The sequence below is a fragment of the Bufo bufo genome, chromosome 2 (assembly GCF_905171765.1).
Source record: "Bufo bufo chromosome 2, aBufBuf1.1, whole genome shotgun sequence".
Lineage (NCBI taxonomy): Eukaryota > Metazoa > Chordata > Amphibia > Anura > Bufonidae > Bufo > Bufo bufo.
In genome coordinates, this window is record NC_053390.1 from 475,159,241 (window position 1) to 475,185,593 (window position 26,353).

The 26,353-nt window shown below is 47.0% G+C and overlaps 1 protein-coding gene across 1 annotated transcript in view; it reads left to right on the top strand.

Moving 5' to 3' along the window:
- UBXN6 (UBX domain protein 6) overlaps positions 1-26,353 on the top strand; it is a 278,997-nt gene that overhangs the window by 112,671 nt on the left and 139,973 nt on the right. The window contains exons 5-7 of the mRNA XM_040417750.1: positions 6,408-6,505; positions 7,748-7,823; positions 8,027-8,111. Coding sequence (XP_040273684.1) covers positions 6,408-6,505; positions 7,748-7,823; positions 8,027-8,111 — 259 coding nt within the window. The remainder of the gene's footprint in view (positions 1-6,407; positions 6,506-7,747; positions 7,824-8,026; positions 8,112-26,353) is intronic.

Consider the following 26,353-nt stretch of genomic DNA (forward strand, 5'->3'; position numbering starts at 1 on the left):
TAGTACCGCACCCGGCGAATAAGCAAAAAGTTAGAAAGAGACAAACACACACATATATATATAGGTGACGGACTCGACTGATGGTAACAGAAGGCGGGCAGAGCAGTATAGATACCAAATAAACTGGCCCTAATGCCTCCCTGCTTGTCCTGAGTCACCCTATAAACTGTGTCCTGAGGACGGGGTCCAAAAAGCCCCGCAAGGGGTGGCCCAGACAGGAACTCTCTCCCTGTTGATTGACCCTGATGAGTCCCTAACAGAGGGGAGAGTATCCGTCCAAAGGATTAGCATATAAAGCAAAATACAGCAAAAAAATGAGTAAAAATACCCCACTCAGTCACCCCAGGAAGGGTAAGGAGGGTGGGAAAATACTCATGTGTCCCGACGCGTTTCCTCACGGGATGCCCCAAGATTCATCAGGGGACACGGGGCAAGAATGGCAGTTATCCTATTCAGGCTGGATAGCCCAGGAGCAGGGGAATGGCCTGCATGGATACTTCAGTCCTGGTGTGGCTGAGTGTATATGGTTGGCAGCGGTTAGCATACAGCTGTGTGTCCACCTTCACAGCTAAGACCCAGGGTGGTGGTGTCCGCTGGTGTGGGGTGACCGGCCGTATTTTGCTGTATTTTGCTTTATATGCTAATCCTTTGGACGGATACTCTCCCCTCTGTTAGGGACTCATCAGGGTCAATCAACAGGGAGAGAGTTCCTGTCTGGGCCACCCCTTGCGGGGCTTTTTGGACCCCGTCCTCAGGACACAGTTTATAGGGTGACTCAGGACAAGCAGGGAGGCATTAGGGCCAGTTTATTTGGTATCTATACTGCTCTGCCCGCCTTCTGTTACCATCAGTCGAGTCTGTCACCTATATATATATGTGTGTGTTTGTCTCTTTCTAACTTTTTGCTTATTCGCCGGGTGCGGTACTACCCAGCGCACTTGGTGTATATGCATTGGTCTTACGTGTAGTTTGTCTGTGGGGCCGTCATTTTATCTCCGTTTCATTAAACAGTACTTTTAACCTTAGTATACTGCCCCTTATAGTTCTTGATTTTTGCCCTTTAGCAGTATTTAGGGGGTTATTCCCATATCCCCTTACTGACCACCTTTTTTCCCAGGTTCCTTTATTCCCCTTGGTGCCAGTAAGTAGACCTATTTAATCTTTCCAGTGCCACATAGACATAGGGTTGGGCGATATCAAAAATATTCCCACGATAACGATATTAATAAATTTATCACAATAACGATATATATCGCGATAAATACCCATTTAGAAGAAAAAACACTTGGGGCCACAAGGAAACGTTATTGTCACGGAAGGTGTTACAGAAAACTAGAAGACACAAATGAAGATCCGACTGACTTGATCCAAAACTAAGGAACCAAAGGGTAAGCCCTGCAACAGCCCTAGCTCTCTCCCTTACTGCTCAGCCTATGCAAAAATCTCTATGGTAGATAATTGCATACCCTTGTTCCTCGACTGTATGAAACCTGAACACCCTATAATAGTGAGGGGACACGACCACCGGCTCCCTACACTTAATACGGAGGGAGTCAGGGTCACCTAGGATCAAGCCCACAGGAAAACAGAAATAAAGAAACAGACTTATCTTGTGGATGCAGCAGTAACAGCTTCTAGCATCAGCACACTCCAGGAAGTTGTATAAACCGCAAAGTGATGCAGTATGGGAGGGGATTTAAAGGGATGCAATCAGTGCAACTAGATGACAGCTGAGAGAGGGAAATGAGATGACAAAACGAAAGCAAAACAAAAGAACCTTAAGCAGGAGGTTCTGAAGAACGTCTGTCAGAGCTTCTCAGATGTCTGGCGGTGACAGTACCCCTCCTTCTACGAGTGGACTCCGGACACTCAGAGCCCACCTTCTCAGGATGGGACCTATGGAAAGCCCTGATGAGACAAGTGGCCTTAATGTCCGTCACTGGGACCCACATCCTCTCCTCAGGACCATAACCCTCCCAATGAACGAGGTACTGGAGAGAACCGTGGACAACACGAGAATCCACAATCCTAGAGACCTGAAATTCAAGATTACCATCAACCACAATCGGAGGAGGAGGCAAAGAGGAGGGTACAATGGGTTGGACATAAGGTTTTAATAGGGACTTATGAAAAACATTATGGATCTTCCAAGTCTGAGGAAGATCAAGACGGTAGGCAACAGGATTGATGACGGACAAGATTTTGTAAGGCCCAATAACCTTAGGACCCAACTTCCAGGAGGGAACCTTCAGTTTGATATTCTTAGTAGACAACCACACCAGATCACCAACATTCAGGTCCGGACCAGGCACACGTCTCTTATCCGCCACCCGCTTATATCTCTCACTCATGCTCTTTAGATTATCCTGAATCTTTTGCCAAATAGATGACAAAGACGAGGAGAATCTCTCCTCATCAGGTAAACCAGAAGACCCCTCTCCAGAGAATGTCCCAAACTGCGGATGAAACCCATATGCACCAAAAAATTGTGACTTATCAGAGGACTCCTGACGACGGTTATTTAAAGCAAACTCAGCAAGGGAGAGAAAAGAACACCAATCCTCCTGATTCTCCGCCACAAAACAGCGCAGATATGTCTCCAGATTCTGATTGACGCGCTCCATCTGGCCATTCGACTGTGGGTGGAAAGCAGAAGAGAATGACAACCGAACTCCCAAGCGAGAACAGAAAGCCTTCCAGAATCTGGAAACAAACTGCGTGCCCCTATCAGAGACTATGTCTGAAGGAATACCATGCAATATGACAATGTGATCAATAAATGCCTGCGCCAGCGTCTTAGCATTGGGCAACCCAGGAAAAGGAATGAAATGCGCCATTTTGCTAAAACGGTCCACCACCACCAGAATCACAGTCTTCCCCGAGGAACGAGGCAGGTCCGTAATGAAGTCCATGGGCAGATGTGTCCAAGGACGGGAAGGAATGGGTAACGGGAGGAGAGGACCTGATGGCCGTGAATGAGGGACTTTGGCACGAGCGCAGGTCTCGCAGGCTGCCACAAAACCCTCAACCGACTTACGAAGCGCCGGCCACCACAATCTCCGAGTGATGAGATCCACTGTGGCTCTACCCCCCGGGTGCCCAGCAAGGACAGTATCGTGGTGCTCCTTAAAAACCTTGTGTCTTAAAGCGAGAGGCACAAACAACCTCCCAGGAGGACAAAGATCAGGAGCCTCTGCCTGGGCTGCCTGAACCTCTGCCTCCAATTCAGGATAAAGAGCAGAGACCACCACACCTTCAGCCAAAATGGGACCCGGGTCTTCAAAATTCCCACCTCCCGGAAAACAACGTGACAGGGCATCCGCCTTCACATTCTTAACCCCAGGGCGGAACGTGACAACAAAATTAAACCTTGAAAAGAACAAAGACCATCTGGCCTGTCTCGGGTTCAGACGCTTGGCTGACTCCAAGTAGGCCAGATTCTTATGGTCGGTAAACACGGTAATAGGGTGTCTGGCTCCCTCTAGCCAATGGCGCCATTCCTCAAAAGCTAACTTGATGGCCAACAACTCCCTATCTCCCACATCGTAATTTCTCTCTGCGGAGGAGAGTTTCTTCGAGAAAAAGGCACACGGTCGCCATTTGGCAGGAGAGGGACCCTGAGACAAGACCGCACCCACACCCACCTCAGAAGCGTCCACCTCAACTATGAAGGGCAGAGAGATATCAGGTTGTACCAAGATGGGAGCGGAAGCAAAACTCTCCTTGATACTAGAAAAGGCCTTACGCGCCTTTACCGACCAGGATGAAAAATCTACCCCCTTTCTAGTCATATCAGTGAGTGGTTTAACAACAGAGGAATAATTCAAAATAAACTTCCTGTAACAATTGGCAAAACCCAAAAAACGCATCAGCGCCTTCTGATTTTCAGGAAGCTCCCACTCAAGCACAGCGCGGACCTTCTCGGGGTCCATGCGAAAACCAGAAGCGGAGAGAAGAAACCCCAGAAATTGAATTTCTGGAACCGCAAACACACATTTTTCCAGTTTAGCGTACAATTTATTCTCCCGCAGGATGAGCAAGACCTGACCTAGGTGGTCCTTATGAGTTTTGAAATCAGGAGAAAAAAATCAAAATGTCATCTAGATACACTAGTACAAATTTCCGCATTAAATGATAAAAAATGCTGTTCACAAAATGCTGAAAGACGGCTGGAGCATTCATCAAACCAAAAGGCATAACCAAATTCTCAAAATGGCCCTCAGGGGTATTGAAGGCCGTCTTCCATTCATCTCCTTCTCTGACCCTGACCAGGTTGTATGCCCCTCTTAGATCCAACTTGGAAAAAACTTTAGCCCCAACAATCTGGTTAAACAGGTCCGGGATCAGAGGAAGCGGATAAGGGTAACGAATTGTGATACTGTTCAGCTCCCTGAAATCCAGACATGGGGCCAGATTTATCATTAGCTCAAGTCAGAATAATGGAGTGAAAAAGTCGCAAAAAAATGCGCAAACGCTAAAACTGCGACTTTTTTCTGCTCTGCACTATGCTCGCCAGTTTTCTGAAAGTGGGTGTGTTTTCTTATGTACATGAATCTCTAGACAGATTTACTATTGGGACTATTTAAAAAGTCGCTAAAAAGTCGCAAAAAAATGCACAATTTCACTCCAGTGAGGACCATGCTTATCTTATGAGACTTTTTAATAGAACATGCGACTTTTTCGTAAAGATGTGCGACTTTTGTAAAGCTGCTTACTGACGAATAAACTGCTACCGTCAAACCACATTTATTACAGTCTTAAAGGGCCGATCATAAATCTGACTTGGCTAAAACTGACTTTAGCCATATGTGAAAGTAGAGTGAGCTGTCAGAGTAATGATAAATCTGGCCCATGGTCTTAAAGAACCATCTTTTTTCTTAAAGAAAAAAACAGTGGCAACAGGTGACTTCGAGGGTCGTATGTGTCCCTTTCTCAGGCTCTCAGAGATATAAGCACGCATAGCGACCCTTTCAGGTTGGGAGAGATTGTATAAACGAGATTTAGGCAGCTTGGCGCCTGGGATGAGATTAATAGGGCAATCGTACTCCCTGTGAGGGGGCAGCTCCTGAACACCACTCTCAGAAAACACATCCAAAAATTCAGAGAGGAAAGGTGGTACAGTCTTAGTAGAAACCTCTGAAACAGATGTCATGAGGCAATTCTCTCTGCAAAGTCACTCCAACCATTTATTTGCCTCGCTTGCCAATCAATGGTGGGGTTATGTTTAGTGAGCCAGGGTAGCCCCAACACTAGAGGAGTAGGTAATCCGCTTAGGACGAAACATGACACCTTATCAACATGAATATCACTCACAATCAAACGGATATTGTGAACTATGCCCTTTAACGATTTCTGAGAAAGTGGAGCGGAATCAATAGCAAAAACAGGTATATCCTTTCCCAAAGTGCATACCTGCAAACCATGTGTTATAGCAAATTGATTATCAATGAGATTGACAGCTGCTCCACTATCTACAAAAATCTCACAAAAAAATGTTCTTGCTCTCTAGCGCCACCCTGGCAGGTAGGACAAAACGGGAACTACAAGAAAACGGAAAACCTTCAATTTCTGCATCAACCTTGCCAATAGTAACAGATGGAATGTTTTTAGAGGATTTTTTTCTTTTTGTTTCTTTATTACTCTCAAAAAACTGCCTGAATCTCCTAGAGGGACAAACATTTGCCAGTGGGCCACAAGAGTCACTATATTGCATGGGACCACCAGGAGACATTATACTGTCTGGACTTAAGAACTTTACTGTAAGGGGCCACAAGGTGACATTATACTGTATGGGAAAACAATTTGTAACCCCTCCACCATCAGTATAATAATGTCTTGTGTTCCCCCATACAGTAATGTCTTATTGCTCCTGTATTATATTTTATAGTTTATCAAGTGCCATCACTATGTGCAGTGCAGCTTGCAGGCAGAGCCAGGGCCGCAGAAGACATAGACAGTACAACCTTTATTTCTAACACCTGGGCCGTTAGGGTCTCTCAATCCTCTTCCTCCACCTTGGCTTGGACACAGACTGCTGACTGACTTTGCACGCCTCACTCCTGTACTCGGCCAGTGGGCGGAGACTTGAATATTTGAGCGAGGAGGAGCCGGGGGGCCTGCTGCAGGAAGTAATATGTACGGTACAAATATGCACGATGCTGGTGCGGGCTGACACAGATTTAGGTGCGGTCAGCACGCATATGATCGCTTCTATGACATCACCAAATACCGCGGTTATTTGGAAACAGCGATATCGCCATATCGATGTTTTTTAATACCGCGGTATATCGTTGACACCGGTTTACCGCTCAACCCTACATAGACATGCAGCTCGTGGTATTACATTTGACTGATCTATAGTTTATATAGTATTGATTGACATCTGTTGTGTTTTCCACTCATACTAGCTAACTGAGGCTGATCCTATTTCTGCATCCATCATGAAGATTTATACATTTAACAAACATCAAGATAAAGTGAAATTAGGAGTTGAAACTATGGCAAGGTAAGACTCTCCTACTATTTCCATTTTCTGATAGAAATTTAAATGTTTATTAACTTTTCTAACAACTTTAAAGAAACCTTGTCATGTTTCATATCAGAGAAATTTACCGTACTTCTTCTCCAGTCTCCCCATTTTCCTAAGCTAAAATTTTCTCTGAATTCTGTGATAAATCTATCTTGAGAGACAGGAGGGCTATCAGCTTACTAATGGATCAGATTACATTATCCCATAGAAGTCTATGGAGAGGCGGGGGGAGTGAGCTGCAGAGTAAGAAATTAGCTAAGAGACACAGACACTGTTGTGTAGCTAAGGCTACTTTCACACTTGCGGCAGAGTGATCCAGCAAGCAGTTCCGTCGCCGTAACTGCCTGCCGGATCTGGCAAAAAGTATGCCAATTGATGGCATTTGTAAGACTGATCAGTCTTAAAAATGCCTGATCAGTCAGAAAAATGCATTGAAATGCCGGATCTGTCTTTCCGGTGTCATCCGGCAAAACGGATCCAACATTTATATTTTTCACCTTTTTTTTCGGTCAGCGCATGCACAGATCGGAAGGACGGATCCGACATTCCAGTATTTTGAATGCCGGATTCGACATTCAGGCAAGTCTTCAGTTTTTTTGGCCGGAGATAAAAACGTAGCATGCTACGGTTTTCTCTTTTGCCTGATCGGTCAAAATGACTAAATGGAAGACATCCTGATGCATCCTGAACAAATTGCTCTCCATTCAGAATGCATGGGGATATGCTTGATCAGTTCTTTTCCAGCATTGAGCCCTTTTGACGGAACTCAGTGCCAGAAAAGTAAAACGCTAGTGTTATATTCCACCTAGGTGTGCTTTTTCACATCACTTTTTGCTCATTACTCCTCAATGATGTCCTGTATGGTACTTCTGAATGATTCTGAGTGAGAGAGCGTTAGGAAGCAGAATCTGCTTTCTCTATGTGTAGTCTATGGGAAGACATGATAACAACTAGTCTTTATCCACTGGTTCTGGGAGAACTAAACATTCAAAATATACCATGCAAAGGAGAAAAAGTGGCAAATAATGGCAGAAACAAGTAACATAGTGGTTAGATATTTAGATATAGGGCAGTCACTCATGTATGCAAACATGGTAGATTATTCTAAAAAAATTATCAGAAAGTGTACAAACGCTTTAAAATGTCATAAGTGGGTACAGCTGTATACAAAATAATGCATAGTAACAAAGAATTTATACCCATTCAACTTTTTTCCAGGTACCTTAAAAACATTATTGAAAATCCCAATGAGGAGAAATATAAAAAAATCAAGCTATCGAACAAAGTTTTTCAGGTGAGTCTTTCTTAGCTCTGCTGACACTCATTTCTATAAGTCAGCAGGTGTCACAGCGGTCACATTTCCCCCTACCACCTGGACATTCTGCCCATCCTACTGATGTTGTACTAAGGACTGCAATGAGCAGATCTCCTCAATATTTCAACTATATTATTGTTCAATCCTGGTGACACATTCTATGTACCGTATTTTTATTTTAGGAAAAAGTTATTTGTCTGGAAGGAGCACATGAATTTTTAGAAGCAGTTGGATTTGAGAAGAAGACACTGGCTTTGCAAGGACAAGGTATTATAACTATGCTTCAAAATAGTGAGTGTTGCAAACTCGTTAAAGGGGTACTCCAGGCTTTTCATAAAATCCTGGTGTCTTCTTTCCTGTGTAGGAAATATAGTTTGGTCAATACTTACCTGTCCGTCATGTTTCTGTTGTCTTCTTTGCGCTCAGCCTGGCCACGGGCTCTTCCACTCAGGTCCCAACCGGATGTGTTCCCAAACCTTTATGTTCAGCGGTATACTGTATATGCAGCTGAATGCAGAGACTGCTGAGAGAAGCAGAAAAGTGCAGTTGAATAGTAATGTTGCCCACACTTGTTTGACGCATGTGTTGACTTGGCTAGCACATCGGTCCATCAGAAGAGGAGTAAGGAATGGCCTGTTGTAAGCACTATGACAGAGTGCGGCTCATGCATCATGTTATGCAAATGTGAAGAAGAACTGCAAACCAAACAAGCCCTTGTTTGGGCTGTGGGAAAAGGAAAGGCCTACATTTTGAGACCTGAACAGCCATCACTGTGGCTGCAGTGACCTCAAAGGGTCCACAGACACCAAAGGTGACCTCCTGCATGCATAGGGGTAGATTTTTTTAATTTTAAGCCTCAGGATAGGTCATCAATACATGATCGGTGGGGGTCCAACACCTGTCACCCCTGCCGATTAGCTGCAGCCTGATTCCATTGGATAGAGGCTTGGTATTGCAGCTCAGCCCCGTTCACTTGAATAGGCCTGAGCTGTGCATATCATATCATGTGACCGATTAACATGACATCAGTGGCCTAGGAAGAGACCGTTGGCACTCTTGGAGCGCCACAGCCTCTTCAAACAGCTGGGAGTCAGACCCCCACTGATAATAGGGTTGCAATCGATACTTTTGTACCTGGATTGATCTAATAACAGGATTTACTATTTTACGATACTAGGCTGCACTACTGCACAGCCTAGTATTAGTTAGAGAACATGGTGTGCGCCACCCTTTGCACGCACCATGTTCTCATCAGTCACTATCTCCCCACTGTGACACTGCTGCTGCTGGCCACCAATGACAATAGCACTGAAGATTTGGGGAGGGGCTGTGGCCACTGCGCCTCCAGTGAATACAATTAACCTGTTAATACAAATGTGGGAGGCGGGTGCCGACCATATCACACAGCCGGCACCCGGCCTCAGTGACAGGGCACGGTGATCCCGCGAACCCCGTCAATTAACCCCTCGGGTGCGGAAGCTAAGGGGTTAATTGAAGCGGTTCAGCGGGATCCCTGTCATTTAAGCAGGGTGCCGCACACATTTATATTAACGGGTCAATTATATTTATTGGTGGCGCAATGGCCCCCCCCCCCCTCAGTATAATATTCATTGGTGGCAGTGGCCCTCGGGTCCCCTCCTCCTCAGTATCTTCATTGGTGGCAGTGGCAGCTTCAGATCGGAGCCCCAGCAGTGAAATTGCGGGGCTCCAATCGGTTACCATGGCATCCAGGACGCTGCTGAAGCCATCCATAGATGCCATGGTAAGCTCCCTGCTGCCGTGTACACGTAGCACAGGGCAGCAGGGACACTGTAAAATCCTATTCATCCTAATAGATCTCGATTAGGGTGAATAGGACAAGGGTTCTAATAGTCAGAGCTCCTGCTCTATCAGTCCAGATCAGCAGAAGTGCCGATCCGGACTTTACCACTTTACATGCCACGGGCAATGGCGCCCGCCGCATTTAAAGTGGTGGGTGACAGAGGGAGCGGACTCCCTCTGCATGGGTGTAGGAACCCCCAAAAATCTGGGGGGGGGGACAGCATTTTTGCTCGCTGGGTATATTCTTATTCAGTAAACTGCGAGTTGTTTATATCGTTAAATTTTAAGTGTGTGTGTGTGTGTGTGTGTGAAAAATCTCACAACAAAAAAATATGCAAAAGGAACAGTTCTTTGTTTATCAGGTCACAGAAATTAACCAAATGTTTGGCATATACACTCACCTAAAGAATTATTAGGAACACCATACAAATACGGTGTTGGACCCCCTTTTGCTTTCAGAACTGCCTTAATTCTACGTGGCATTGATTCAACAAGGTGCTGATAGCATTCTTTAGAAATGTTGTCCCATATTGATAGGATAGCATCTTGCAGTTGATGGAGATTTGAGGGATGCACATCCAGGGCACGAAGCTCCCGTTCCACCACATCCTAAAGATGCTCTATTGGGTTGAGATCTGGTGACTGTGGGGGCCATTTTAGTACAGTGAACTCATTGTCATGTTCAAGAAACCAATTTGAAATGATTCGAGCTTTGTGACATGGTGCATTATCCTGCTGGAAGTAGCCATCAGAGGATGGATACATGTTCGGACTCTACCATTTGAATGTCTCAACAGAAATCGAGACTCATCAAACCAGGCAACATTTTTCCAGTCTTCAACAGTCCAATTTTGGTGAGCTCGTGCAAATTGTAGCCTCTTTTTCCTATTTGTAGTGGAGATGAGTGGTACCCGGTGGGGTCTTCTGCTGTTGTAGCCCATCCCCCTCAATGTTGTGCGTGTTGTGGCTTCACAAATGCTTTGCTGCATACCTCGGTTGTAACGAGTGGTTATTTCAGTCAACGTTGCTCTTCTATCAGCTTGAATCAGTCGGCCCATTCTCCTCTGACCTCTAGCATCCACAAGGCATTTTTGCCCACAGGACTGCCGCATACTGGATGTTTATCCCTTCTCACACCATTCTTTGTAAACCCTAGAAATGGTTGTGTGTGAAAATCCCAGTAACTGAGCAGATTGTGAAATACTCAGACCGGCCCGTCTGGCACCAACAACCATGCCACGCTCAAAATTGCTTAAATCACCTTTCTTTCCCATTCTGACATTCAGTTTGGAGTTCAGGAGATTGTCTTGACCAGGACCACCCCCCTAAATGCATTGAAGCAACTGCCATGTGATTGGTTGACTAATAATTCTTTAGGTGAGTGTATGTCCCAGAACAGATCCCTAAGGTACCCCACTGGTAACAAGACCATGGTCTGAATATACTCCATTGACTACAATCCTCTGTTGTCTGTCCCTCAGCCACTGCCTAATCCATTCAACAATATGGGAGTCCACGTACAGCCTTAGTCTACATAATTAAAAAACTAATCTTTATTTCATGATGGAATAACCTTTGGATGGTAATATTTTTTCCTCAAAAAGCATTTTATATTAAAAAAAATTGACTTTTATCCACTCTGAATTCAGTTAAGGGCTTCCTCATTGGCCACAGAGGATGCCGGTTAGAAGACTGGAAGCACGAGCTGGAAGCTGTTTAAAACAGCGGAGACCCACTGGCCATGATGCCCGCTGCACGTGTGAGCTGGCGCCATGTTTGCACTTTGCTCCAGCACTGTACATTTATGGTGCTGGTAGTGAAGGGGTTAAAAATAACGCATGGGGGGAGATTTATCAAACTGGTGTGAAGTAGAACTGGCTTAGTTGCCCTTAGCAACTAATGAAATTTCACCTTTCATTTTTCACAGCTCCTTTAGAAAATTAAAGGTGGAATCTGATTGGTTGCTATCGGCAACTAACCCAGTTTTACTTTACACCAGTTTGATAAATATCCCCTATGATCTATCCTGTCAAGTGAATGCTGTAAAAAACTAAAAATTAAAAACGATGCCAGAAGAGCCATTTTTTGGTTACCTTGCCTCAGAAAAAGCAAATAAAAAAATCAGATGTATCCCAAAATAATACCAATAAAACTGTTACCCTCCTCCCAGACCATTTTTTACAAATACTACGTCACTTTATGTGGTAATAACTTTGGAACACTTTTACTTATATAAAATTATGTTTTAGTGTCTCCATTGTCTGAGAGCCATAGTTTTTTACATTTTGTGGGTGATTGTCTTAGCTAGGATCTCATTTTTTGCGGGATGAGGTGACAGTTTGGTACTATTTTGGGGGCATACGCCTTTTTGATTGCTTGGTGTTGCACCTTTTGTGATGTAAGGTGAGAAAAATGGCTTTCTTGGCATTGTTTTTATTTAATTTTTTTTACGCTATTTAGGGTTAGGTCATATGATATTTTTATAGAGCTGATTGTTATGGAGACAGCGATACCTAATATGTATACTTTTTTTTTTGTTTATTTCACTTTAACACAATGAAAGCATTTTGGAAACAAAGAAATTATGTTTTAGTGTCTCCATATTCTTAGAGCCATAGTTTCTTTTTATTTTTTGGGCGATTGTCCTATGTAGGGGCTCACTTTTTGTGGGATGGGTTGACGGTTTGATTGGTACTATTATGGGGTGCATATGACTTTTTGATCGCTTGGTGTTGCACTGATGGGTAGATTATGTGATACATTCATATGTAGCCGGTCATTACGGATGCGGCGATAACATATAAGTATGTTTTCCCCTTCTCCTATGACAGCACTCCTGGAGAGACCGCCTCCACCTCCTCAGGACAGGAAACGGGAACCAAAACTGCTTTAAATGAGGGTCCACCCCCTCTAATCCCAGTTCTGTTTCCTATCCTAAGGGTCAGGTGGGATTGGAACTGCTAGTAAAGAAGATCTGAGCTGCGGGAGCCACAACTTTAAGTATCAGGAGGGTTATCCCGGGCGGTGTAAGCCTCCTCTAGGAGCCGCTGCATTGAGACTTGGCTCCCTTCTCTTTCATACTCCACTCCGGTCTCCTTCCCGGCCTAGGGGGGTTTCGGCCTTTCTTGGCTTCTGCGGCCGTGTTCGCATGTCCAGCTGCCTGCAGGCGTGCGGGATACATCACTTCTGGGTTGCAGCAGAGGTAGGAAGCTGGTGCTGTAGACCGGAAGAGGGGGGAGCCGGCATGCGCGCGCCCACAGAAAAGCACAACCAGCTGTCACGGCGGACGTGCACTCAGACTAACAGATAAACCACCAACCAGGCTCTAGGCGAGAGGCAGGGGAAGGGTCACCTCCTAGCTAATCCCTGACCTCTCTCCCTGCACTGCTCAGCCCACATGCAGACCTTGGTGGTAGGTATGATGTGTCCCCGTGCCTGGGCTGAAACACCCTAAATTCCCTGAGATGGTGAAGAGGGGAAATAGGAGCAGCCTGCTCGCACAGAACCTGGATGGGAGAGATGACAAACAATCAAACTAGAAACAACACTTATCTTTCTGAGCTGGAACAGACAACCTTCCTTCCTAGCTTCCAAGACCAAAGTGATTCCTATAATCCGCTCAGAGCACTGGGCTGGAGTGCTATTTAAACTAATGACCCCACCCAGTGCACCTGATGGGAGCACTAAACTCGTGCTGCTATTCTGGCTGACCTCCGCACATAGTCAGGGCGGGGCATGACAGTACCCCCCATTCTACGGGTGACCTCCGGACACCCCGGACCAACCTTATCCGGATGGGACCTATGAAAAGCCCTCACCAGTCGGCTGGCGTTGACATCTAGAGCCGGAACCCACGTCCTCTCCTCAGGGCCGTATCCCCTCCAGTGCACCCGGTACTGAAGGGAACCCCGAAGAATTCTAGAGTCGAGAATCCTGGAGATCTCGAACTCCAAGTTTCCCTCGACTAGAAGAGAAGGAGGAGGCAATGGCGATGGTTCCACCGGTTTCACATATTTTTTTAATAACGACCTGTGGAACACATCATGGATCCTCCAAGTCTGCGGAAGACCCAGCCGAAACACTACAGGATTGATCACCGCAGAAATTTTATACGGACCAATAAATCTTGGACCCAGTTTCCAAGATGGCACTCTTAATTTGATATTTTTAGTGGACAACCACACCAGATCACCCACACACAGGTCCGGACCAGTCACACGTCTCCTGTAAGCCATTCGTTTATACCTCTCACCCATCCTCTCCAAATTCCCTTGAATCCTCCGCCAGATGGAGGATAAGGCAGAAGAGAATCTCTCCTCCTCTGGCATCCCAGAGGAACCAGTCCCAGAAAAGTTACCAAACTGAGGATGGAAACCGTATGCGCCAAAAAATGGCGACTTACCCGTGGACTCCTGCCTGCGGTTATTCAACGCAAATTCTGCTAAGGACAAGAATGAGGACCAGTCCTCCTGATTCTCAGCCACAAAGCACCTCAAGTAGGTCTCCAGGTTTTGATTAGTACGCTCCGTCTGACCATTCGACTGCGGATGAAAAGCCGAAGAGAATGAAAGTTGAATGCCAAGCCGAGAGCAGAACGCCCTCCAAAACCTGGAGACAAACTGCGTGCCCCTATCAGAGACCACATCCGAAGGAATACCATGCAATTTCACAATATTATCCACAAAAATCTGTGCAAGAGTCTTAGCGTTAGGCAGACTAATTAGCGATATAAAGTGAGCCATTTTACTGAAACGGTCAACTACCACCAAAATCACTGTTCTCCCGGAGGAACTCGGCAGATCCGTAATAAAGTCCATAGACAAATGCGTCCAAGGACGAGATGGAATAGACAATGGAAGAAGTGAACCAGCCGGTCGAGTAGGAGCAACCTTTGACCGAGTGCAGGTTTCACAGGCTGTCACGTAATTCTCAATGCTCTTACGTAACCCTGGCCACCAGAACCTCCGGGACACTAGATCACAGGTGGACTTACCACCAGGATGTCCAGCAAGGACAGTATCGTGATGTTCCTTGAACACCTTGTATCGCAGGCTCTCAGGAACAAACAACCTCCCTGGGGGACTAGAACCAGGAGCCCCCTCCTGGGCTCCCAACACCTCCATCTCCAATTCAGGGTATAGAGCGGAGACCACCACTCCATCTGCTAAAATCGTCGCAGGATCCTCTGAATCACCTCCAGCAGGAAAGCTGCGAGACAAGGCATCTGCCTTGACGTTCTTGACCCCTGGGCGAAAGGTAACCACAAAATTGAACCTGGTAAAAAAACAGTGACCATCTGGCCTGCCTAGGGTTCAGACGCTTGGCAGATTGCAAGTAAGCCAAATTCCTATGGTCTGTATATACCGTAACGGGGTGAGACGCCCCCTCCAACCAGTGACGCCATTCCTCAAAGGCCAACTTGATAGCCAACAACTCTCTATCTCCAACATCATAATTCCTCTCGGCGACCGAGAGCTTCTTGGAGAAAAAGGCACACGGGACCCACTTAACAGGGGATGAACCCTGTGACAACACCGCACCAACCCCCACCTCTGATGCATCAACCTCCACTACAAATGGCTGACACACATCCGGCTGCACCAGAATGGGAGCAGACGCAAAACGCTCCTTAATAGCCGAAAAGGCCTGCAATGCCTCATCCGACCAGACAGAGACGTCGGCGCCCTTCTTGGTCATATCAGTGAGAGGTTTTACTATGGTAGAGTAGTTCGAAATAAATTTTCTATAATAATTCGTAAACCCCAAGAACCGCATCAAGGCTTTCTGATTCTCTGGTCGGTCCCATTCCAGAACCACCCGGACCTTCTCGGGGTCCATACGAAAACCAGAATCAGAAAGCAAGTATCCCAAGAACGGAAGCTCTTGCACCGCAAACAAACATTTCTCCAATTTAGCATATAATTTATTCTCCCGAAGGATCGTCAAAACCTGTCTCACATTATCCTGATGGGTCTTCAGATCAGGAGAATAAATTAAAATATCATCCAGGTAAACTACTACAAACCTCCCCACCAAATGATGAAAAATTTCATTGACGAATCGCTGGAATACTGCTGGCGCGTTCGTCAACCCAAAAGGCATAACCAGGTTCTCAAAATGACCCTCATGCGTATTGAAGGCCGTTTTCCACTCATCCCCCTCCTTGATTCTGATCAGATTGTAGGCCCCTCTCAAATCCAACTTGGAGAACACCTTGGCTCCCACAATCTGATCAAAAAGATCAGAGATCAAGGGTAGGGGATATGGATCCCGGACTGTAATACGGTTCAATTCCCGTAAATCCAAACACAGTCTCAGTGATCCATCCTTTTTCTTCACAAAGAACAAACCCACTGCCACTGGAGACTTAGATGGTCTAATATGACCTTTTGCCAAACTCTCGGCGATATACTTTCGCATGACCTCTCTTTCGGGTTGAGAAAGGTTGTAAAGCCGAGACTTTGGCAACTTAGCCCCTGGGATGAGATTAACTGGACAATCATAGTCACGATGAGGGGGCAATTCCTGAGCCCCACCCTCTGAAAAGACATCCGCAAAATCTGAGAGATATTGAGGTAAAGTGGTAATGGACACACCAGAGATAGATGTGCCAAAACAATTATCCGAACAAAACTCACTCCAACCGATGATTTGTCTCGCTTGCCAGTCTATAATTGGATTATGTTTAGTCAACCATGGTAACCCCAAAACTATAGGAGCTGGCAAATCCTTCAAGAGAAAACAAGAAATAATTTCCACATGTGAATCACCCACCCTTAAGTGAATACCATGAACAATGTGAGTAAGGCTCCTTTGAGAAAGAGGGGAAGAATCAATTGCAAAAACACGAATCTCGTTCTCTAAAGTGCAAGTACTTAGTCCTAGATTTTGAAGAAAAAGAAAGTCAATTAGGTTTACCCCAGCACCACAATCAAGGAACACCTCAACAAAAACATTTCTTGACTCCTGCGCCACCATAGCTGGAAGGTGAAAACAGGAACTGCAGTGAGCTTGCATACCTGCCTGATCCACCACACCATTCATGCCACCAAGTGTCAGGGAAGTTTTTTTTTTCTTTTTCTCTACCACCTGCGGTTTAACATAAGGACAAGCAAAAGCAAAATGACCACTCTTTCCACAATAGTAACATAGTTTGTGCAATTTCCTAAAGTCTCTACTATCAGAATGGCATGAAATCTGACCCAATTGCATGGGTTCCTCCGCTACCCCCGTGTTACCTGTAACATCACCCGGGGAGGCAGTAGAGATGAAACCACTCACAGAAGGGATACCTTGCGTAGGGGGAGCCCTATACCTCTCTCTGATACGTCTGTCTAGCCGTACTGCTAAAGACATGGCGTTCTCCAAAGAGTCTGGGTATTCATGAAAAGCAAGGGCATCCTTCAATCTTTCAGATAACCCCTGACAAAGCTGGCTACGTAACGCGGGATCATTCCACTCTGATTCAGTAGCCCATCTCCTAAATTCAACACAGTAAACCTCTGCAGTATGTTCCCCCTGAAACAAATTACGTAATCGCGACTCTGCCATCGAGACCCGATCTGGGTCATCGTAGATTAATCCCAGAGCCTTAAAAAATTCCTCCACCGACCGGAGCGCCCGAGAACCAGGTGGCAGAGAAAAGGCCCAGGATTGCGCATCCCCTTTAAGCAGAGAAATAATTATACATATCCTCAGACTCTCATCACCTGACGACGATGGACGCAGCCGAAAGTACAATTTGCAGGACTCTCTAAAACAGACAAAGTAATCCGTACCCCCTGAAAATCGATCAGGAAGAGACACTTTAGGCTCCACACAAACTTGACCTCCTCCTGATGCCAGAGCACTCTGACACCGTGCGACCGAACCACGCAGCTCCGCAACCTCTAGGGATAGCCCCTGCATGCGGTCAACTAATGCTTCAATTGCCGTCATCACAAAACCGCTGAGTAATGACAGTCAAAGTTTTGGGCGGATTATAATGTCACGGCGGACGTGCACTCAGACTAACAGATAAACCACCAACCAGGCTCTAGACGAGGGGAAGGGTCACCTCCTAGCTAATCCCTGACCTCTCTCCCTGCACTGCTCAGCCCACATGCAGACCTTGGTGGTAGGTATGATGTGTCCCCGTGCCTGGGCTGAAACACCCTAAATTCCCTGAGATGGAGAAGAGGGGAAATAGGAGCAGCCTGCTCGCACAGAACCTGGATGGGAGAGATGACACAAACAATCAAACTAGAAACAACACTTATCTTTCTGAGCTGGAACAGACAACCTTCCTTCCTAGCTTCCAAGACCAAAGTGATTCCTATAATCCGCTCAGAGCACTGGGCTGGAGTGCTATTTAAACTAATGACCACACCCAGTGCACCTGATGGAAGGCGGATCCAGCACGGCTCCAAAACAAAACACTAAACTCGTGCTGCTATTCTGGCTGACCTCCGCACATAGTCAGGGCGGGGCATGACAACAGCTCACTGCCATGCCAGTGGATAAGAGGCTGGCAGTTCCTCCATTGTAGCTGTTTGCTGTATGATCATGGAGCAGGCTCAGTGCACTGAAAGCACCAACACCGGTACCAGGACGGGGTAATAGGGTTTATGCCCCACTATATTCCTATAGTGTAATGCTCATGGGGGATATGCTGTTTGTAAAAGGAAGTTACCCTCTGCCTGGGCTAAGCCCTTATGTCAATCATTTATAAGCAAGTTAATGGAGGAGGAATCTCCATCTCTGATGGCAGTATCAATCAGATGATCCGTGAGGAAGTTAAAGAATCTGTTAGCGTCTGCTTTAAAATAGCCCTAGTACCTCGGTAGCCGCATCTACTCCCCCCTCCAGTAACAGTGATGTATTATCAGGATTGGAGGAAGAAAAGGAATGGCTATCATCTAATGAGTCTTCTGAAGACGCGTCCGCTGGAAAACCACTCTTTCATGCTGAGAACACTAACTCCCTAGTTAAAGCAGAGGGGACGTGGCTAACTGACGACATGGCCGGACGTGTCTGAGAGCTGCTCCGGCTCCATAACTCCATCCTGAGTAATCCTGAGCTGGTAACACAGTTTTTTTCACCCAAACCTGAGCCAAAGAACCCCCAGAGACCGCACATCCTGGTCATGGGTCCCAGCAAGGCGCAACAAGCGGCGGATCGCCTGAAGGAGTTTGCTCGCCAGGAGTCACAACATGGCGCCGCCGCTACCTCCTCTCCTCGTGCACCGCTAACCAGGGGACAAGCTGGACAAGCCCCAGCGATGGAGACGGAGGGGGAACCCGAACTCACCCTGCAGACCTCCCTCAGCCAGCTGATGGCAGCCATCATGGGATGCCAGTCGTCACTTACAGGCAAGATAGAGGAGGTCAGAGTGGACCTAGGCCTCCTGCGCCATAACGTCCAGCAACTGAGGGAGCGGGTTCGGCTTACCAAGGAAAGGGTGTCAGAGCTGGAGGACTCGACCAGACCCTTGACAGCTAGGGTGTCTACTGTGGAGGGAGCGGTGGAAATGTGGCGTCAGAAATGTGACGACTTAGAAAACCGCTCGAGAAGAAACAACATACGCATATTGGGAATGCCTAAGAGGACCGAGGGATCCGACCCCGCTTCATTTTTAGAGGGATGGTTCAGATCAACGTTCCCGGACGCGTCCTTCTCGGCGGCCTTTGCAGTGGAGAGGGCTCACCGGGTCCCGGCTTTGATGCCCCCACCTGGGGCTCCTTCAAGACCGTTCCTCGCCCGCATGTTCAATTGGCGGGATTGCGACCTCATTCTTTCCAAGGCAAGAATCAAGCAAACCATCACCCTCGGATCTGCTAACATCTCCTTATACCCGGATTGCTCGGCAGAGCTACAGAAGAAGAGGGCTACGTTTACATCTATAAAGAAATGTTTGCGAGATCTCGATTTGCAATATTCTATGGCCTACCCGGCCCGTTTGAGAGTCCTAGATGGCGGGAAATCACATTTCTTTAACAACCCCAGGGAGGCCGAGGACTGGCTCCTAGTGAGGCCCCGGAATGCGCCCCAGAGATGAGGCGACACTTCTTTAGGGGCAATAACATCTGTTCTGGGTCCGGGACGGGACTTACATATCCTCTGTTTCTTTTCATTATGAGCGATAAGGGTTCTATTGGACTACCATGTGAACATTACGCCTGTCAGCAAACGGGTGTGAGAGACCCGTGGGTATGTCTGAAATACGTCTCAGGTTATGTTTAAGATGCAATAAGTTACTGGCCATGCTTATAACTAATATTGGGAGCCAGCTCTCTCACCTGCACTTGTTTACACCATCTCTACACTGTGCAGGTTCCCCATTATCATGGTCACTAATGTTCCATGCTTCAAATATGTTTATTACCCGGTAGCTGGGATCTACTGTTTAGTTATCAGTTTAACTGTTTGTATGTCAATTGGTGCATCATCTATTGCTATGGTATACACTGCTGTGGTAGGCTTAATGCATGTGAGTATGAGTTTCCTGGACCATTCTGTTTATTACTATCCATACAGTACACATGGCATCTGTAACATGTATGTCCTGGAATGTGCGTGGTCTGGGAGGTCCCTGGAAGCGTATGGCGGTATTCGCACAAGTTCGTATATACAATCCACACATACTATGCCTCCAGGAAACCCATATCACAGCCGAAACAGAGGGCAGATTGCATAAACCATGGGTGCAATGGGTAAGAAGTGCATACAGCACGTCCTATTCTAGGGGCGTGTCCTTACTGGTTCATCGATCGGTTAGGTGGGAGGTACATCAGGAGGTGACGGATCCTGAGGGCCAGTATGTCTTTGTATTTGCACATTTGAATGGCGTACCCTATGTTATACTTAATGTGTATATACCTCCTCCTGCCAACCTCTCTGTCCTACAGGCTGCAGCGGGCTTTGCGGCTCAGTTCCCATTCGCTAGGGTCTTGTGCATGGGGACCTTAATTTGGTGAGAGACGAGACATTAGATAGGTTTCAGGCCAATCCCCGCGCGGATGGCATACATGCGGGTGACTCGCGGCTTAGATGTTTCATCTCGGAGCTGGGGTGGCTAGACGTGTGGAGAGAAAGAAACCCTTCTAATAGGGAGTTCTCTTGTTTCATGCCCTCCAAGGGGGCCGCTATCCCGCATAGATTATCTGTTATGTGATGCGCAAGCTTATCTCACAATCTCTGATGTGAAGTATGTGCCTCAGGGACCGTCTGACCATGCGCCTATTGTGGGGACGCTGCTCTCGTCTGATGGGGAGTCACGTGGCCACAGTCTTCGCATTCACCCATTTTGGCTGTCCCTGATGAACATAAGTGACCGTATACCCGACCAGTTAAGAGTGTTCCTAGATCTTAACCACCTCAGCCCCCCTAGCTTAAACCCCCTTAATGACCAGACCACTTTTTACAATTCTGCACTACAATACTTTCACGGTTTATTGCTAGGTCATACAACTTACCACCCAAATGAATTTTACCTCCTTTTCTTCTCACTAATAGAGCTTTCATTTGGTGGTATTTCATTGCTGCTGACATTTTTACTTTTTTTGTTATTAATCGAAATTTTTGCAAAAAATGACATTTTTCACTTTCAGTTGTAAATTTTTTTTTTTTAAAAATACATTTCTATATAAATTTTTCTCAAAATTTATTGTTCTACATGTCTTTGATAAAAAAAAAGTTTGGGTAAAAAAAAAAATAGTTTGGGTAAAAGTTATAGCATTTACAAACTATGGTACAAAAATGTGAATTTCCGCATTTTTAAGCAACACTGACTTTCTGAGCACCTGTCATGTTTCCTGAGGTTCTACAATGGCCAGACAGTACAAAGACCCCACAAATGACCCCATTTCGGAAAGTAGACACCCTAAGGTATTCACTGATGGGCATAGTCAGTTCATGGAACTTTTTATTTTTTGTCACAAGTTAGCGGAAAATGATGATTTTTATTTTTATTTTTTTCTTACAAAGTCTCATATTCCACTAACTTGTGACAAAAAATTAAAACTTCCATGAACTCACTATGCCCTTCACGAAATACCTTGGGGTGTCTTCTTTCCAAAATGGGGTCACTTGTGGGGTAGTTATACTGCCCTGGCATTTTAGGGGCCCTAATGCGTGAGAAGAAGTCTGGAATCCAAATGTGTAAAAAATGCCCTGTAAAATCCTAAAAGTACTCATTGGAATTTGGGCCCCTTTGCCCACCTAGGCTGCAAAAAAGTGTCACACATGTGTTATCGCCGTACTCAGGAGAAGTAGGGCAATGTGTTTTGGGGTGTCATTTTACATATACAAATGCTGGGTGAGAGATATATCTCTCTAAAAGTCAACTTTTCCCATTTTTTTATACAAAGTTGTCATTATAGAGAGATATTTCTCTCACCCAGCATAGGTATATGTAAAATGACACCCCAAAACACATTGCCCAACTTCTCCTGAGTACAGCGATACCACATGTGTGACACTTTTTTGCAGCCTAGGTGCGCAAAGGGGCCCAAATTCCAATGAGTATCTTTTAGGAGGGCATTTGGATTCCAGACTTCTTCTCACGCTTTAGGGCCCCTAAAATGCCAGGGCAGTATAAATACCCCACATGTGACCCCATTTTGGAAAGAAGACACCCCAAGGTATTCCGTGAGGCGCATGGCGAGTTCATAGAAGTTTTTTTTTTTGGCACAAGTTAGCAGAAATTGATTTTTTCCAGGACGTCCTCCATGACAGCACCCATGGAGAATGTCCTTATTGGCTTCTGTAGGGACAGGAAGAAAGACAGTTTAAAAGGCCCCTCCCCACCCCCTCTCTCCAGTGTTCTTCCTGTCCCTACTGGGATAGGGGGAGTGAGACAGCTCCCTTTCTAGCATGTTAGGTAGGGAATGGGGCGAGTCTGGTCGGGGGGTGCTTATTTCTCCTCTTCAGTCTCCTGCAGCCCCTTAACCAGCATCCCTCTGGGAAGTGGTCCCCTGGTTGAGTCCCCGATACCCCTTTTTGAGCTTGGCCGCAGGAATCGGGGACGCCGTAGTCGCTTCTCCCTTCCGGAGCTCTGGGCTAGGCACCGGCTCCTGCGCTCCCCTGCGCACGCTAGGTGGATTACCGAGCGCTCCCACGTGACCGAAACACGCGGCACCGGATTTGTCATGGCGGCGCGCATCGGCATGCTGGAGACGTTCCGAATCAGGAGGTCTCGCATGTCTAGGGGGTTGACTCTTCCTTGGAATGAGTCCCCCCGTGAAAAGCAGGAGGAGGCGGAGCCAGACGGCGACGGGCTGACTGGTGAGTAAACGAAAACCTATTTACATGTCTGATGGCAGCCTGGGGAGGTTGCATCATGGAGGTCCAGGCGTCCAACAAGCAGGAGACTTGTTCAGACTGCCCCGTCTAGGCCCCTGTAAGTAGCCACGCTTTATGTGCTTTGACAGGGGTGTTTTTAGCAATCCCCTTTGCTAAATTAGTCTCTATTCCCTTTTCCCTTAGACTGCTAAGGAGTCAGGGCACAAGCCACATGGAGACCCTAAAAAGAAGGGAAAGAAGTGTGCAACCTGCCAAACAAGGCTTCTGGAGTCATATAAAAAACTGTTATGCCCAGAATACCTTTCTAAAATTCTTAAAGACGAACGGTCATCCCTTCTTTCAGACTTGAGGGATATCGTAAGACAAGAGGTGCAGGTGGCAACCTCGAGCCAGAACCCAGACCCAGTACCATCCCCCCTCCAAAAGAGCCAGGATCCAGTCAGGCTCTGATTCAGAGGGAGAAGGACTATGCGCTTCAGACGGAATTGACGATGACTCGGTGTCCTTTCCTCAGGATGAACAACGTAGATATTTATTTTCATCCGAGGATCTAGATCCTCTTCTCACCGCCATTAGACAGACCATGGCTATTGAGGAGGAGGAACAAACACGTTCAGTGGAAGATGAAATGTTCGGGGGTCTTAAAGTCAGGAAAATAAAGGTCTTCCCAGTAAATAAAAATCTAAAAGATCTTATTACAGAAGAATGGGCAGATGGAGAAAAGAAGCTCTTCATTCCCAGAGATTTCAAAAATCGACTGCGATTCGATCCGAAGGACACTAATCTCTGGGACGAGGTCCCAAAAGTAGATGTCCAGGTGGCCAAGGTTGTTAAAAAGACCTCAATACCGTTTGAGGATTCATCGCAGCTGAGGGATCCCATGGATAGGAAGTTGGATGGTCTGCTGAAAAAATCCTGGGAGTCAGGGGCAGCTACAATTAACACTAATATTGCTGCCACTTCAGCTTCCAGAGCCTTAGTCTTATGGATTAATCAACTGGAGAGTCACCTCAGGGCTAAGACATCCAGGGAAGAAATCTTAGAGTCACTCCCTCTGTTAAAGATGGCCTCAAGTTTCCTGGCGGACGCTTCAGCGGAAACTATTAGGTTTGCAGCCAAATCCCAGTCTCAGACTAAGGCCTCATGCACACGAACGTTTTTTTTCACGGTCCGCAAAAACAGGGTCCGTAGGTCCGTGATCCGTGACCGTTTTTTCGTCCGTGGGTCTTCCTTGATTTTTGGCGGATCCACGGACATGAAAAAAAAAGTCATTTTGGTGTCCGCCTGGCCGTGCGGAGCCAAACGGATCCGTCCTGAATTACAATGCAAGTCAATGGGGACGGATCCGTTTGACGTTGACACAATATGGTGCCATTTCAAACGGATCCGTCCCCATTGACTTTCAATGTAAAGTCCGGAGTCCCTTTTATACCATCAGATCGGAGTTTTCTCCAATCCGATGGTATATTTTAACTTGAAGCGTCCCCATCACCATGGGAACGCCTCTATGTTAGAATATACTGTCGGATATGAGTTAGATCGTGAAACCTCATTTCCGACAGTATATTCTAACACAGAGGCGTTCCCATGGTGATGGGGACGCTTCTAGTTAGAATATACTACAAACTGTGTACATGACTGCCCCCTGCTGCCTAGCAGCATCCGATCTCTTACAGGGGGCCGTGATCAGCACAATTAACCCCTCAGGTGCCGCACCTGAAGGGGTTAATTGTACTATCATATCTCCCTGTAAGAGATCAGGGCTGCCAGGCAGCAGGGGGCAGACCCCCCCCCCCCCCTCCCCAGTTTGAATATCATTGGTGGCCAGTGCGGCCCCCCCCCTTCCTCCATTGTAATAAATCGTTGGTGGCACAGTGTGCGCCCCCCCTTCCTCCCTCTATTGTAATAATTCGTTGGTGGCACAGTGTGCCCCCCCCCCCCGCCTCCCCCCCCCCCCCCTTCCTCCCTCTATTGTAATAATTCGTTGGTGGCACAGTGTGCGCCCCCCCCCCCCTTCCTCCCTCTATTGTAATAAATCGTTGGTGGCAATCATTGGCCCCCCTCCCTCTATAGCATTAACAACATTGGTGGCCAGTGTGCGGCCTCCCATCTTGCGCCCCCCCCCCTCTCTGATCATTGGTGGCAGCGGGTTACTAGCAATAGTACAAGATTCATACTTACCTGGGAGCTGTGATGTTCGTGTCCGGCCGGGAGCTCCTCCTACTGGTAAGTGACGGTTCATTTAGCGATGCGCCGCACAGACCTGTCACTGTCACTTACCAGTAGGTGGAGCTCCCGGCCGGACACGAACATCGCAGCAGCAGGTAAGTATTAATCTTCTACTATTGTACTATTGCTAAGTAACCATGGCAACGAGGACTGTAGTAGCGTCCTGGTTGCCATGGTTACCGATCGGAGCCCCAGCGATTAAACTGGGACTCCGATCGGAACTCCGCTGCCACCAATGATGATGGGGGGGAGGGGGGGGGAGATGGGAGGCTGCACACTGGCCACCAACGTTGTTAATGCTATAGAGGGGGGGGGGGGCAATGGGGGGCGCACACTGTGCCACCAACGATTTATTACAATAGAGGGAGGAAGGGGGGGGGGCGCACACTGTGCCACCAACGAATTATTACAATAGAGGGAGGGGGGGGGCCGCACTGGCCACCAATGATATTCAAACTGGGGAGGGGGGGGGGGTCTGCCCCCTGCTGCCTGGCAGCCCTGATCTCTTACAGGGGGATATGATAGTACAATTAACCCTTTCAGGTGCCGCACCTGAAGGGGTTAATTGTGCTGATCACGGCCCCCTGTAAGAGATCGGGTGCTGCCAGGCAGCAGGGGGCAGTCTTGTACACAGTTTGTAGTGTATTCTAACTAGAAGCGTCCCCATCACCATGGGAACGCTTCTGTGTTAGAATATACTGTCGGTTCTGAGTTTTCACGAAGTGAAAACTCAGCTATGAAAAAGCTTTTATGCAGACGGATCTTCGGATCCGTCTGTATAAAAAGTAACCTACGGCCACGGATCACGGACACGGATGCCAATCTTGTGTGCATCCGTGTTCTTTCACGGACCCATTGACTTGAATGGGTCCGTGAACCGTTGGCCGTGAAAAAAATAGGACAGGTCATATTTTTTTCACGGCCAGGAAACACGGATCACGGATGCGGCTGCAAAACGGTGCATTTTCCGATTTTTCCACGGACCCATTGAAAGTCAATGGGTCCGCGAAAAAAAACGGAAAACGGCACAACGGCCACGGGTGCACACAACGGTCGTGTGCATGAGGCCTAACGCTGCTAGACGTGCTGTAATGACCGGCGTCACGCACAGGGAGGAAAAAGGGAAAGCCCTGCCCAAGGGAGAGGGAAAGGTGGTGACCCCTAACTCACCTTGCGGC